Below are 15887 nucleotides of genomic sequence, written 5' to 3' on the forward strand. Positions count from 1 at the left end.
CAACCTGGCAGGGAGGCCAAGACTGACAGTTATCAAAGTGTAGGTGCTGTAGTAGGTGAGTTGGAAATCTTTTGTATCCCTGAGACTTTAGAAAACAGGAGACCAGTCACTCTGGGTGTTGGGTTCAAATGATGTGGGCCTAGTCGTTCTCACCCAGGGAAGAAGGGCTGCAGGCAGCAGGTCAGCACAGCAAGTAAGCAGTTCTTTCAGCGCAGCAGTCTAGCAGAATGGTAATCCTTGTAGCAGCACAGCAGTCCTCCTTCCTGGTAGAGTATCCACAAGTCCAGAAGTGTACTGAGCTAGTAGGGCTAGAAGTCCAGTTCTTATATTGAAGTGTAGGAGACTTCAAAGAAGGGTTTGAAGTGCACAGAAATCCTCCCCTTCTTCCCTGGCTCCAGACACACTACAGGAGGTTAAGCGGTACTGTGTGTGGGGTCAGGACACAGCTTATTCAGGTGTAATTGTTAAGCTGTGACCAGCTCCTCCCTCCCACCTGCCCCAATGATGCCCATCAGCCAGACCTAAGCTTCCTTTGTGTGTGGCTATCTAGAGGAAATGCACAAGGCCAAGCTGTCACCCCATCCCAGACATGTATTGGAGACAGGCTGCAGGCAGATAGGGGTAAGAGCTGAAAAAATGCCAACTTGCTAAAAGTGGCATTTTCAAAATTGTCACAATAAATCCATTAAAGGGGATTTATCCAACTTTACCATTAAAGGGGATTTTTTATTACAATTCCTTCCCAATCGGGAATTATAGCTTTTTAAGCGTAATAAGGAATTCCCAATGTTATCCTATGAGAGGGGTAGGACTCACAGTAGTGAAAAATGAATCTAAGAGTTTTTCACTACCAGGACATGCAAAACATAAAGGTGTATGTCCTGCCTTTTAGTTACATAGCACCCTGCTCTTTGGGATACATAGGGCCTACATTGTAATTGGCTTATATATAACAAAAGGGGAGTTTAAAGCTTGGCAATGAGTTTTGAATGCCAAGTTAACATGGCAGTGTAACACTGCATGACAGGCCTGGAACATGTTTTAAAGTGTTACTTAAGTGGGTGGCACAAGTAGCGCTGTATGCACAGTAGTAGCATTTCATTTAAAGTGCCTGGGCACATGATACTTGCTAGGGGCTTATGAGTAAATTAAATATGCCAATTAGGTACATACCAATCAAACCATGTTTTAGGGAGGGAGCACAAGCACTTTAGCACTGGTTAACAGTGGTAAAGTGCACAGTCCAAAGGCCAACAAAATCAAAGTCAGCAAAATGGAAGGCAGGCAGGCAAAATGTTTGAGGAAAGATCACCTTAAAATTGTCAGGTCTAAAAGATAAGTTTCTGACTTAGAAGATGTATCAACAATTACATGAATGTATGAATTTATGTCTTGTTTAGGAGTGTCACAATATAAGGGCAAGGTGGGGGGATTTATTTGAGAAGAATTTAGGCCTGAGCAGTTCCAGGTTACTCTGAGGGACATGCTGGGATTGTATGTTATATTTTTAACATTTTGGTCGATGTCTTGAATTTGAGAGATGATTTGGGGTATTCTGAGAATGCTCTTGAGGTTAAAGGGGTTTGTTGACATTTTTAGAGTTATGATAGTTTGGTGCATGTTTTGATATGTTTGCATTGGTTGAAAACATATTGTTCATTTGACAAGAGGACTTGTCAAAACCTTTAAGGACATCACTACATAGTGAACATTCCGGACCTTTTGAGTTTTTATGGACACTGGAATTTATAGTGCTAGATGTTTATTTGTCAAAATGTAGTGGCTGCTTTGTCAAAATTTAGTGGTTACTGGGGATATATCAGGCATTGGAGTAGATGGTAGTGCGCAAGAGTGTGGTATATGTTGTTCAATCCAATGTTGTTTAACTTTCAGAAGTACACATTTAAAAGAAGGTACTTAAGATGTGGCACATATAAATCTGATTCTATTTCTCCTACTAGGGTGAGGATGGAACATACACAGGGTTCATCAAGGTGCATATGAAACTGTGCCGTCCTGTCACTGTCCCGGCTGGCATCCGCCCACAGTCTATCTACGATGCTCTAAAGGAAGTAAATCCAGCCAAAACTACCGAAAAGCGGACCTCCTTTTACCTGCCCCTCGACGCTGTCCGTCAGCTTCACATCAGCAGTACCACCACTGTTGCAGAGGTCATCCAGGGGCTCCTCAAGAAGTTTATGGTGGTTGATAACCCTCAGAAATTTGCACTTTTCAAGCAGGAGGCAAAGGATGGGCAAGGTGAGTTCACAAAATCAATACACATGCCAAGCAAGGCCGACTATAAAATTCTCAAATCGCCCCAGAAGCACCTGGTAATGCACGCTATCATAGGTGGACAAGATGCTGAATGAATCTGAATATTGGCTCAGATTCATCACCAGATTCTCTAGAATGTTTGACATCTTGACCAGCACCGAATCATGGCTGTGACCCCATCCGAAACCCTGAAACATACCATGAGTGTCAAACTGGCACTAAAGCTGTTGGATAATAATCCTCTCATTGGTCACAGAAATGAGAAATTTGTAGTTATCTCTAGTTGGACATTCAAGTGAGTCCAATTTGGGTTTCTTTACAGGGGAATATACATGCCAGAGGACCTGTTAAAAGTGGGAGACTAGATATTGGATCAGCTTTGGGACCTAGGTTGGGCATTGGTTAAGGGAAGAACTCATGATCCCAAGATTGGTGGTTATGGTGACCAAATCCATCGCACTTACATTGTAGTTTGGTCATCGGTAGCAGTGCATAAGTCACCTGTACTCGCGTGAGTGGGTTTTCCAGTAGGGTCTCTATTCGCAACTCAGATTATCTGGAAACTCATCACAAATGATTTTGGTGGGAATGTGGCTCTGCAATGTGCTGTGCCTGCCATTGCATATTTGGGAGGCATCAATATCAGCAATAGGAGTAGTGCTTTCTGGTGTTTTCTTTACATAAGCAGAAGACTTGCTGCTAGTATACAAAGAAATCTCTGCCTTCTCTGTTGACAGCCAATTCAACCCTCCCTGATTGTCACCATTCAAGATTTACAGAAACCGTGCATAAGCTAATTGCTGTACTTATAGTGTTGACGTCAGGGAACAATGAACAGCATAAGTTGTGTGTGAAAGGGGGATCCTCATGCAAATGTTGAGAAATGTTGTCACTGCAGTGCAGCACGCCATGGTCATTTTTTGCACGGGAACGCCTATCTTGCATCTCATTAAGGCAAGGTAGGTTTCCACTCCCAAAAAATGACTTTCACTCCATAAATTTGGCACTTGACGGGTCTAGCACCAAAGTATAAATATGGAGTTAGATTTGCACCGAATTGGAGTTTAAAAAAATGACGCTAATTCAGTGCAAACAGAGCATAAATATGCCTCTTAACATCAGAAAATGACACTAAACTGGTTAGAGTCATTTATATTGACTCTAACCTGCCTAAAGTCATTTTTAGACTACCCCTTGCACCGGCTTGCACCATTCCATAAATATGGTGCCCAGCCGGTGCTAAAAAAAAATGGTGCAAGCCGGTGCAAAACTTTTTGTTGCAAAACTGCGTTAGTGCAGTTTTGCAACAAAAAGTATAAATAAGGCCCTAAGTAGTACTACTAATACAGTGACATGGTTACTGCTGCATTAACCAGGCAGTGGCCACTAGTCTCTTACCTTGTTTCAGCGGTTCTCCTCCTTTAGAACCATCTCTCTCCTTCCACCCTCCCCCTCTCTGAATGTTTTTTACATTTTTGAATGGAATCTGTCCTTCCCAACATGCTATTATAAGTGGGCAAACTACACAAAACTTGATTCAGAGGCCTGGCTCTGCTCAGCTGAAGTCTTTTTGGAACTTTGAGGCCAAAATGAGGCAGTGTGGCCTAGTGGCTACATCTGCCCACTATGCATCATGTGGAGCCAGGCTACATCGTGACCTCGGCTCAGCATTCTGTGAATCCAGACACATATCTACACTGGAAAAAATGTATGTGTTCTCTGGCAGTTGTGAAGTGCTCTTATGTCCTTGGCAAGGCTTGTACTATGTAAAACTGCCAAAAATACAATATGGACCCAGCCTGTCACCAAGGCTCTAGTCTCATTGTCCAAGAATTAAAGATGATGCATTAAGCTTTAATATCATGAAGAGGTAGACATGTTGAGGCTGAGTTGAACAGTGAGAAGCTGGAAAATGTAGATCAATCCAGGCTTCCTTGCTTGACCGATTTGTGTGATCCTTGGCAAATGCTTTACTTCACCAACTTCCATTTTTTTCAGTAACACACATCAAAGCACATTCAAATGTGTGCAGTCATGGTGTGTGCTGTACAACATCTCTTGTGTTTGATGTTATAGACTATAATTTTGTTCCATGTTTAATATGAATGTAGCACACATGTACAGTTCACATGAACCCTGACAAGCCTTTTGGTCAGGGCCACTGGAGTTATGCAATTTTGTGGTTGCTGCATTTACAGCACATTTATGGATTTGCCGACTAAGCCATTTGATGCATGACCTGCAGCTTTTAACAAAAAATATTTTGTTTCTAGGTCAAACTGGTCAAAAGTTACGAAAAATGCAGCAACACGTGTTGTGGCACAGTGGAAGGCCATTCACAAAGGTTCTCTGGTCATCTTTCTGTTGCTTATTGCTCTATATGGGAGTCAGACTGGTGCTAATGAGATAAAGCCTTTGCCCAGATAGTAATATCGTGGTCCAAAGGACAAATAATAATATTGCAAAATCAGCCGCAGTATGCCACATAATTAGCCTTTTCTTTCTGCATATGTTAGTAAACCCTGCCACCTGATTTGGTCCAACCCTGTCACATAATTCCATTGTCCCTGCTCTTAGTTCACTAATACCATTATCGTCAGGGTTGGGGCAGGAACGTTTCTCAGTTCATGTTTAAAAACTCACTTTGACTAAATACATCTGAATACAGTGATATAATCAGATTTACTATGGAAAAATACCTCTTTCTGTGTGTTAAAGAAATGTGCTTTTCTGAATTTTGATGACATAGCCCCCCCCCCCCTTCATGCTAAGCGAGTTACACCCACTGGTAATAGGACATGATTCTTTCTTCTGTTGTGAGCCCTGCAGGACACCCTCCTTTACATTCAAGCAAGGGCAGCGCTCACTTCACACCAAAAGGCGTTTCAAGAAGCCATCCATTGCAGATGCAGCACCTAGATTTCTGAAACCCTTTCAGCCCATGGCTGCAGGCCCAGGGGACTGGGGCCCTCCATTCCCTGTGCCTTGCATTGCTAAACCTCTGCTGCTGCCTGGGCCTTATAACACTGGAGTCCTTTGAAAGGCGATGCTCTAGTTCAGGACCCCTTAGTTGTAAGCAGGGGCAAGGCTCTTGGCAGCTGCCCACACTGCCCTTGCCTAGCACCTTCCTCAGTTCTGAAAGTCAGAGAAAGGACTTACAAAGAAGGATCAATTAAACTCTGCCATAGCAGGAGGTTATGTAATTCCCTGCCATCAACATTCACAATGAGAAGCAAGTGGCGACAGGTAAGCATAGTGAAAATACTATTGATGCCACTCAAAGTGAATGGCAACAAAGATCATGTAGGATCTCTGCACAAGAGTAGTGAGCTTGAAGCATGTAATATGGAGTTGCGGGGCACTACAGAAGTGCATAATAGTATATCCAATGAGAACAAAATGTACACCTGGGTGGCTCCTTCATTGTGGCCGACTAGCATAATGAAGCGTTACTACTGTTCGATGATGCCCACTGCGAGCAATATTACTTGTTATATAAATTGTTTCAAAATAATTACTTTTTTTTATAAAGTAAGAAACAAACAGAGACAGAAGTGACAGCATGCTTAAGGCAAGTATTGCATGCCATCAGTCTGAAATAATGTGAGGATTTGGGTTTACTATATGAGATGGCTGTGGGGCCATATCATGCAGAACACTCTCAAATACCATCTTGGGTCCAATCAGGAATGTTTACTTAATCTTATGCTCAACCGTAGGGAACTGTGGCTGGGAGAAGTAAGACTTAGCAAAGGAAAAAGATGTAAAGCATTTAACAGTACCATACACCTCCTACACTCCCAACCGTCAACTCCGCTCCGCCAACCTCACCCTCGCCACCGTCCCTCGCATCTACCGAACTACAGCCGGCTGCAGATAGTTCTCCCACCTCGCCGCCAAGTCCTGGAACACCCTCCCTGTCCACCTACGACAGACCCTGCTGGCCTTTGGGAAACGCCTCAAGACCTGGCTGATGGAGCAGTAGCACCTCACCCCCCACATGGATGCTTTGGTTGTAGTGTGGTCAACAAGGGTGTCTTTGTGGTTGCTCTTCGGTCCAGGGGTGGAGTGGGTTGAACTTGGCCACAAAGATCAGGGTCTCTCGAAGTCCTGTACGTTGCAGTACCAGGCCAGTCAATGCTGGGCTACTGCTCAGTCCGTACCGAGGTTGGGGGAAAATCCTTAGGTGGGACTAATATCCTTTGGATGCAACAAATCTGGATTTGGATAGCACTCCCAGGCCAGGCAGATTCAGGTGCAACCTTTGGCTATTTTGGATTTGTCCTCTTGGGTGCCTGGTGGCTGGTAGCGGCAAAATGTCTGTTGTGGCTACCAACTGATCAATTTGGGCAACTTCAACTCTTGTGTGTCTGGACCTGGTACCAGGAGATCAGCCGATTGATCCTTGGAGTCACTGCTGTAGGTTGGGAACCAAATTATCCTCGAGCCAAGAGCCTCAGGCACAGTTCAATCTTTGCTAGCCCAAAGGGCAGCGGGTGTAGTGTTTTTGATGGTGCATCCTCTCTTTCTGGGGGTCCAAGAGCAGCTGGGCAGTTGTTCTTCGGTCCTCTCTCTGGTTCCAGCGTGATATGAGGGTCAGAGTGCCATATTTATCCAAGGATGGTGCCCAGACTGGGGCCAGGCGGTCCTTAGCCAATGGGCTACTGGGTTCCCTTCTATCAACTAACAAATTTCCTGTGATGTGTGGCATCTGAATGTCCCAGAGTTCCACATTCTGGCCCCTTTCAAGATGGCAGGTCCCTTTCTCGGTTGTTACTGAGAGGTGTGGCTACCAGAGGGCCATATGACCACGTTAGAACCGGTTTGGGCATGAGTTTTCCCTCTTTGATTCTGTATCCACTTTGTCTGCAGCTACAAAAGGCATCCTGCTCAGGGGTGTTGGTGCTATTTTCCTCACAAAGGTAGCTTCACCTTTGAAGCTCACCTATTGGGTAACACCCTAAGTGGCCAGCCTGTGGGAGGAGTTGACACCTCCCTGTGCGGCTACTGCCTTTGTTCCTGAGTTGTGGAGTCGTTTAAACATCTCCCCAGGTGTTCATAATGCTGTCTGTGTGCTACGGCTTTTGTGAGGTCACTGGGCTAGCTGGAGCAAAGAGTGGCCACTTTCTAAAAGTTGCTTACCTTTAACAGTGATATTAAATTCGACCTGGGCATCAGGTGGGGTTTAATGCCACAATTTATTTGATACCTTCCATGACCAAGTTATGTAGTCCCATTCAGGAGTTAGCCGGATTGGGATGCCAATCAGGTACCCTGTGTTAGCAAACGAGGCTACTATCTTTACCCACAGCAAAATGGCAATTTTGAAGTGCGGCTGTTCAGACAAATCAAACATACATAAATATCTTACTTTACAAAATAAAGCTTCCTGCCGTAGGGCTCAATAGGCCATCCTTACGAGAGACTTACATATAGTGTTATGGGATAGTGTGGCTTTGCCATTGGAGTGAATGACAAAGTCACACTGACAGTGAAAACATTTCCAGTTTGCAGTGGGAGGTTGGGAGCAATTTTGTACTTTGTCACACAGAGTGGTACAAACAGTGCTGCAGCCGTGAGTCGCCACTCTGCCTTACATGTCCTGGGTAACATATACTAGGAACTTATAAGTAAGTCAGTCCTTGCCAACTGAGTGTATTCAAATCGGCATGTAATTTGTATAGGGTTAGAACACTGTCACTGAGGGCTGGTTAGCAGGTCACAGTGCACTGTCAGAGGCTAAAAACCAGCAGTATCAGTCCAAAATGTGGGTATGGCCATGGAAAAAGAGGCATTTCCTTACAAGTACGGAATGGGTACTTTTTGTCAAACAAGATTACTTTACTTCTCTCATAAGGGATCTCCGTTGATAGTCATAAGCATTTAAATAGTTCCGCCCACGAGTGTATCCCAAAACACTTCTTTACATAGTCTCTTCTTATGTGTAGATGTTCGCCTTACTTCAGGAAGGCCTGCAGGGACACTTAAGAAAGAACATAATGTGCAGCCTAGGTAAACAGGCTACGATGGTGTAACTCTTCAGATTGTTTTTAGGAAACAGGGTTAAAATACCATTAAACCCCTTTTCCTGACAAAGTAAAGATGAAGAATAGGAAAGCAGTGTAGCCCATAGACTGCTATTTTGTGATTGGAAAATAATGACTGTGCCTTTAAGGCAGCAGAGACCACCAGTATCTCATCATGCTCAGCAGGTGGCAGTTGTTTCAGTTCTTTTTGACTATAAGTACTAGAGATGGGTCTGTCTAGTAATATTCTCTGTTCTGTCCACCGGGGAGGAGGGAGGGTTGCTTATGACTTCAACGGCGATTCCCCTATGAGAGAACTGGAGTTACTTGTAAGATACTATTCCTTCTCTCATAGGGAATCTCCATTGATAGTCATAAGCATTTGAATAGAATAGCAAGCTCATCCTCAATAACAGGGTGGAAAGAACAGAGGAGAGAAAAAAACAGACTAGGCAAATACATTCCTGAGGGAGGCTTGTTCTACTTGAGTCTCTGCTCTAGCATCGGAGTCTAAACAGTAGTGTCTAGTGACTGTGTGAACCAATCTCCATGTAGCTGACTTACAAATTTCAGCAATAGGGAAATTCCTAACCAAAGTGGTTGTAGCTGCTTTGCCTATAGTAGAATGGGCCAACAAAGGCTTGTTGGCTTTTGAGGCTGTATGAGGATGAATTCCTATGTATATGAACAAGCTGCACATTTTTGCGAGGTAGCCTCTAAGGTAGCTAATACATCTGCCCCAGACATCTATGTGAAACCTGCAGGATATGTTTGTAGCACAAGCTCAACTTAACCTTGCATCCTTCTGAATTTGACAAAGCAAGGACAAGTCAGTTGAGTAATATTAAGACCCGGTATTAATGGTGCTATGAAGCAACACGCAGTCAACGTCAAAGAGAACTTTACGGAAATCAAACGTATAATAATCAATTTGTTAAAGAATTTCAAAAGCTTCTACCATAGCTGTAGGCACCGAAAGGGGTCACCATCTTATTCATCACCTCGAAGTAGACAGTTTTATAGAAGAAATGAAAAGGGCCTGCAAAAGAATTTCAAGTATCTCAGAATTGCAACACCTTTCACAAGCCTTCATTTCCAAATCAACAGAAAGAGAACACTAGGATAATTTTGATTTTTGAACAAAACTCTAAGAGATATGTTTCACAATTTGTCGTGAGTAATTTTAAGTCCAGGGGATAGTTAACAATGTTGACCTATTTTGCAGGGAACCATTCCAGAGATGTGAAATCCTCCTATCCAAAAACGTACCTTGCATCACAAAAGGATATTTGTACCATTACAGTTCTGAAACAACTAATGTGGCAGATGTAGGCACGCGCTTCAATGCCACACGTTAGGGCAGCAAGCGCTACATTAATGATGCAGTATAGTAAATATATATCCTACTTGTGTGTGCACTCCAAAATAAAGGGCAATTCTTTGGGTGTGAATTACTGCCTGCTCGATGTTTTCCTCTTAAAAAGATATAAAATAACTTTGTGGTGCATCTGCTCTGGGACGGAAAAACTTTTCTTTAGAAAAAAGGAGTTCAAATGATAGAGCCACCGCATCATGTGCAACAGTTTTTGTACCCGTCTTTAGCAGCGCATTTCCTTATCATGGAACAGCGTTTTTGAGCATCCTGCCCTGTGCACAAAGCTATTACGCTAACGTTGTGTGCCATTGTCCAGATAGAGCCAATACCATTTGCACGGATGCAGAATTCAAAGGATTCTAACACGTCTGAGAGTTGTTTGCCCTTTTCATTCATGCAGGGGAGGAGTTCACTGCACACCCGATGGCACTTCAAGGAGTCATTTAATCGCTCTTTATGCAGATGCATCGATTGGATGATTCCTGAAGCCTTTTCAGCCCATGTCCGAGAGGCCCAGGGAAGGGGCCCACTCCCTCCCTCGGGCCTTGCAGTGCTGCATCTCAACTGCTCCATATTGTTGGAGTCTTTTGAAAGGGGTGCTGTGTTCCAGGACCTTTAGCTGTGACCAGGGGCGAGGCCCTGGGCAGCTTCCCACACTGCTCATGCCTTGCACCGGCTCTGGCTACTCGAACAGCAGCGATACCTCACTGGGCGCTGCCTTCCCTGCTGGACCCAGTACTGCACCGCCACCGCTCCGCGAGCTTCCATCACTACAGTGACCTTGCCCGGAAATCTGCCCTCGCGTCAGTGATATCACAAAGAGAGCTGTCCTTACCATAATTGTAATACAGCAGATCTGTTTCTACCGCAGTGGCAATGCACTTGGAGTTATCCTACATACAGTAGATTTCACTAGGGATGTGTTTGAAAGCAGTGAGATTAAACTTCTCTTAGGGCAGAACAAACCATGAAAGATGTTCATAGAACCCTAGGGGCCTCCTTTAGAGATAGGCTGTAACGGGCAAGTGGCCTGGCTGCTCCATTAAAGCCCAGAGTGTTTCTGACAACAGAACCTTAGCACCGTTTTGCCCATGTACTGCAGCTTTTCCAAAGTCATTCTTGTCAATTTACTTCATGCCTGGGATTGGCATTTATGCCATGGTCTTAGCGGGTCTGGAAAAAAGCTCAAATTACTTTGATAAATTTCTCAGCGAGGCAGGGATATTACTTTTTTGGTATGAAAAAGAGCCCTTTGGAGTTTTGTCTCTGGGAAAAAACAGTTGCTAACTAGTGTCCATTGGTGCCTTAATATGATGGCCCAAGTGTCAAATCTAGTTTTGCTTTCACCGCCATGTCGGCGGAGTTAAATTTGGCAAAAATGTACAGCCAAACAGGCATGGAACTCTAGCAGAGGCAGGTCAGCTCCCTTTTGCCCGCAGGACAATAAATTAGGCTTTCATGGTCTCTCACAGTTGAGGATACACTGGCTCCACTATCGGATCCACCACAGTGCAGATGCAACTTTACCGACAGTGATAGCCACCATAAGAAAAATGTACAGAGAAAAATCTAAAGATACTTGATTGGATATGTTAAGGAGACTAGATAAATGGCCACTGATATTGTACCACCAATATTGGGGTACATTTCTGCAGTAAAGTAAATTCCACCAACCGACATTGGAAGAAGTTATACCAGACATTGCTCTTCATAATACACCCACAAATCATCTCCTTCCATAGCAGGTGCTGCCACTTCGATGGAGAATCTTTCACTGATCTGATGGAGAACTCTAAATGTAGATTACTGTCCATCGCTTACCCAAGTTTACCCAATGATAGACAGAATGTCTTCCGGTCGGGCTCTAAATCAGGCCTTAAATGTTCAAGTCTTACTCTTCTATTAGATAATGTGGCATGTGACTGAAGTAATGATGGACTCCGATAAGCTGTGTAAATTCTGCTTTACTGAGCAGACTCATGGGACACAGGTGAACCAGAACACACACAAGTATTTCACAGCTCTCCACTGTCCCTCACAGGAATGTTACTTTCTACTCCCTCACCAACATGTGCTTCTTCATTTATATCCTTCTCAGGTGCACTAACTGGATCAGCATTCATCCACCAGCATTTGTCTAGCTATCATTATCACTGTACTTTCTTTCTTCCATGCTATCACATTCGCATCTAACTAATGCCTTACAACTCATATGACAAATACTGCCCTCATCCACTTCTACAGTGTTATTCATCACCTTCACGATTTGGTGAGGGGTACTAAACTAGCTCTTTCCTTTTGCAACTTTCTTATAAGACTTAACTTGGACCCATTGTCCTATCGCCAGTTTCTCTTCACATACTCCATTCTTGGAATCAAAATAAGCCTTATTTTTCTTTTGAGAAGCTAAAATGCATTTATTTTTTTTATTTCCTCCCCATTCCAAACTACCCTCTTTCCACTTTGGAGGGCGGTACCCTTCCTCTCATTAGCCCAAACAGACTCTGCTACAGAGTGATGAGCAGTCACCCTGTATCAGTGGTTCTCAAACTTTATCAAACGCGGCTCCCTTGACCAACTGGCCCAGGCTTCCCATTACATTACTATTTTTGGCGGGGACGGGAGGTGGGTGGTACGATGTAAGCACAGCATTGGTAGAACTTCCAGTTGAATAATTGTAGAAAATTGGGATGAAGGTATGGAGAACAGTGCGTGCAATGCAAGGATATGTTTACTCTCTCTTTTCACAATATTTGTGTGCTCTCAGGTCATGCAGTGACTGCATCTGTCTGCTGCACACTCAGCCCGGAGGAAGACACATCCAGCCAAAATCAGCCAGGGGGACCAGGGTGTCATTCACACAGTTTGGGAACCTCTGCTCTATGCAACGGTTGCTTCTGTCATTTTCTGTAAGTGATATTCTCTAATTTGTAAAAAACCCGGGTGAGAACCTGGTCCACATAATACAGGATGTGAGGAACATGTAGGTATTCGTATCAAATGGAGCAGGTTATAGATGTTCCCATTTACCAATAACACTACTAGGATGGTGCTGCACTTTCCTTGGACTTAGAGGAAAGACTGAAATATCTGGGTATCATCATCAATGGAAACAGTTCTTAGAGACAGTTAGGGACTGATGGCTGAAAGTAGAGAGATAGATCCGACTATTCCTAGCTCTTGGAGGCAGAATCACGCTTGCTAAAATGGTATTATGCGCAACAGTTTGTATTTGTTCATGCATATTTCCATATCCCCTGGTCATCGTGCATATGCTAGACTTTGAACATTGCTGACTAAATTAGCACAGAAAGGCAAAAGTCTGTGACTTAGATGGGAGTGGCAGACTCAGCCCCATGAGGCGGGCTTATTTGCTGTGACTGATCTCAAAGAAAAGCTTCTTTCCTGCACAATTGCACCCCTGGAGAGAGCTCAAGTTGAGCTTCAGACACTAAGGGCCTGATTACGACCTTGGCGGAGGGGATTACTCTGTCCCAAATGTGACGGATATCCCGTCTGCCGTATTACAAGTTCCATTATATCCTATGGCACTTGTAACACGACAGACGGGATATCTGTCACATTTGTGACTGAGTAATCCCCTCCGCCAAAATCGTAATCAGGCCCTAAATATTGTGTTAGTACGAAGATATAAATTCACTGAAACAGTTAGCTTTACACACTGGGCAACATGACGTTGCTAATAGGGCAGGAAAAACAAAGGTGTACTCTCCGGAAACAGTCATCGCAGATAGTCCTGCTTTGCCTCAATCATTAGATACATCAGTAAGGGCTGCACTACGCTGGCTACAGCTGCACAAGATGAGACAACTATTCCCTAATGGTTGTTTATAATCAAGCAGTTTTGTGAAACTGGCACGGGGAATGCACTTCTCATATTTGCATTCTTCCAAGTCAGACAGGTGGCTTTAGGATTTCAATTACATTTGAAACGTAAGGAACATTCTGGCATTAAAAATATTTTGCTTGAGTACAGGGAGCAAGCCTTGATGTGTGTGTGCTCATACTGGCATCTAGTGGCCACTATAAGAACTGCAGTTTGTTGAAAGTTTCACTGCTGAAGAATAAATTGTCTAGCTAACAGTAATGTAGAACACACTAACTTGAAGAGTCGCATAGATTATGGATTCTCTTCAGCGGCTGCGACTGGGATGCCCCTGGCTGGTTTTGGCGGTGCACCAGGGTGATGTGGCACACAGTTTGGGACCTACTGCCCTAAATATATATATCTGTCCAAAAGCTCAGTCTCAATTCCACTTCCCAATCTTTCCTACCTTGGCTGGCCAGCTGCAAAATGCCTTTAATCAACCTATTCGTTCTCTCCGCAATGCCATTTCCTCTAGGGTAATAAACTACTGTAAATTTGTGCTGAATACACGCGATTCTAATACAGTTTCTCATTTCCTCTGATTTGAACTGTACTCCATTTTCCATTAATTATGATGCAGATAACCTTCTCTCAAAATTATATATATTGCCCAAAAAACGTGATCACTACCACCTTTTCAACTATTTCTGCCTCCAACCACCTAGAGAACACATTCATCACCACTAAAATGTACCTACGCAATCCATCACTCCACATAACAGGTCCCAACACCACATCTTCCCATGGTAAACTGGGACAAACTAGTGAACCTTAAGGGAAGCTTAAGGTTCACAATCCATACATGATTGCATAAACCTCTCGGTCTTGGTGTCTACTTTGGGCCACCAGTACAATGCCTTCACATTGTGTTTCGTATGTGCTATGCCAGCATGCCCTTCATGACCAATTGACACAATTCTATTTCTGATATCACATGGCGGAATCCATTTATCGCCTGTCACCACAAAATGTCTTCAATTCCCAATTCATCTCTAACTTCCCAATATGCTTTAATCTCACCCAGTAGCTCTGCCTTCACACAATCTCCCGCCCAACTTACAACTTTTTCTCTAACCCTTTTCAAGGTATCATCCTTTTCATACACTTCCATCCACTTTTGCAGGCGTTTGACCTCTTTCATTATAAAAAGTCCTGCAACATATTCATAATTCTAGGGATTCACATCAATCTCCTTGAGAGATAACAATCTGCTTAGAAAGTCTGCCACTACATTTTTCTTTCCAGGTACGTATTGGACTTCATATAAAAATCCTATAAACACATGGACAATCTTCCAGTTCTTACAGAAGCTCTAGATAAACCTTCAATTGTTAATAGCTTCTTCAGTGGCTTATGATCTGAACTTACTACAAATTTTCTTCCCCACAAGAACTTTCGAGAATGCTTCAGTGCCCACACACATGCCATGGTCTCTCTTTCTCTATTACAGAGTACCTCTCCTCTGTAGGGGAAAGAGATTGGTCAGCAAACGCTAACACAACTTCTTTACCTTGTTCACCCTTTTGAATGAGTATGATTCCCAGACCTTTCCCACTTGCATCTGTAGTAACAAAGTTTTCTACTTTGGGGTCAAAACCTTGTAGTGTGGGTGCTTTACTAATTGCTTATTTAATCTCTGGAAATAATCTTTTGCAAGCCCCTTATCCCTGCAATTTGCTTTTATTTTTCAATAACGTATGCATTTCATGCATTTTTTTTCTGAAAAAATCTAAACCAATTTTGAAAAAAACTCCACCAAACCCAAAAAAAAGTGCAGTTCATCCTTATTTTTAGGCGACTGACCCTTATGAATAGCCTTTCCAAGTTACTCTTTGGGTTTAATTCCTTTGTCACTAATCTCATGTCCGAGACACATGGCTTTTCTTTCAGCAAACCTGCATTTGTTAATTTCATCTATTAAGCCCTTTTTGCGAAGTATATTCAATACCTTCTTTAATATCTCATCATGGTGCTTCTTAGTTTTTTCCATGATCAAGCTATCATCCTGGAAGAATGTTACTTCAGGAATGCTCCCAAAGAATTATGTAATGAGTCTCTGAAAAACAGCCGCCACTGACACTTGGCCAAATGGCATGCATCGAAATTGGTAGCTTACTTTAGCCAGTGAACGCCCTCCAATGTTCACAGGACAAGTCTTAGTATTCTTAGGTCCACAAACCATTACAACGTTTTTCGTACAATTAGTTTCAGGGTCCAAATCTTTCATAAGATCAGCAAAGCTGTCTACCAGCTGCTTAAGCCCATTGGCCATTCTCGCCAGCAGAAGTGCGTCGTCCACATACAGCAAAGCGGGAATAGC

General features: G+C 43.4%; 1 protein-coding gene across 4 annotated transcripts in view; it reads left to right on the top strand.

The window, feature by feature from the left end:
- RASSF5 (Ras association domain family member 5) overlaps window positions 1–15887 on the top strand; it is a 268852-nt gene that overhangs the window by 232615 nt on the left and 20350 nt on the right. For all 4 annotated transcript variants that reach the window (XM_069238582.1, XM_069238586.1, XM_069238584.1 and 1 more), the window contains one exon: window positions 1962–2259. In XM_069238582.1, the coding sequence (XP_069094683.1) occupies window positions 1962–2259 (298 nt within the window). The remainder of the gene's footprint in view (window positions 1–1961; window positions 2260–15887) is intronic.

The sequence above is a fragment of the Pleurodeles waltl genome, chromosome 6 (assembly GCF_031143425.1).
Source record: "Pleurodeles waltl isolate 20211129_DDA chromosome 6, aPleWal1.hap1.20221129, whole genome shotgun sequence".
In the NCBI taxonomy this organism is placed as follows: Eukaryota; Metazoa; Chordata; class Amphibia; order Caudata; family Salamandridae; genus Pleurodeles; species Pleurodeles waltl.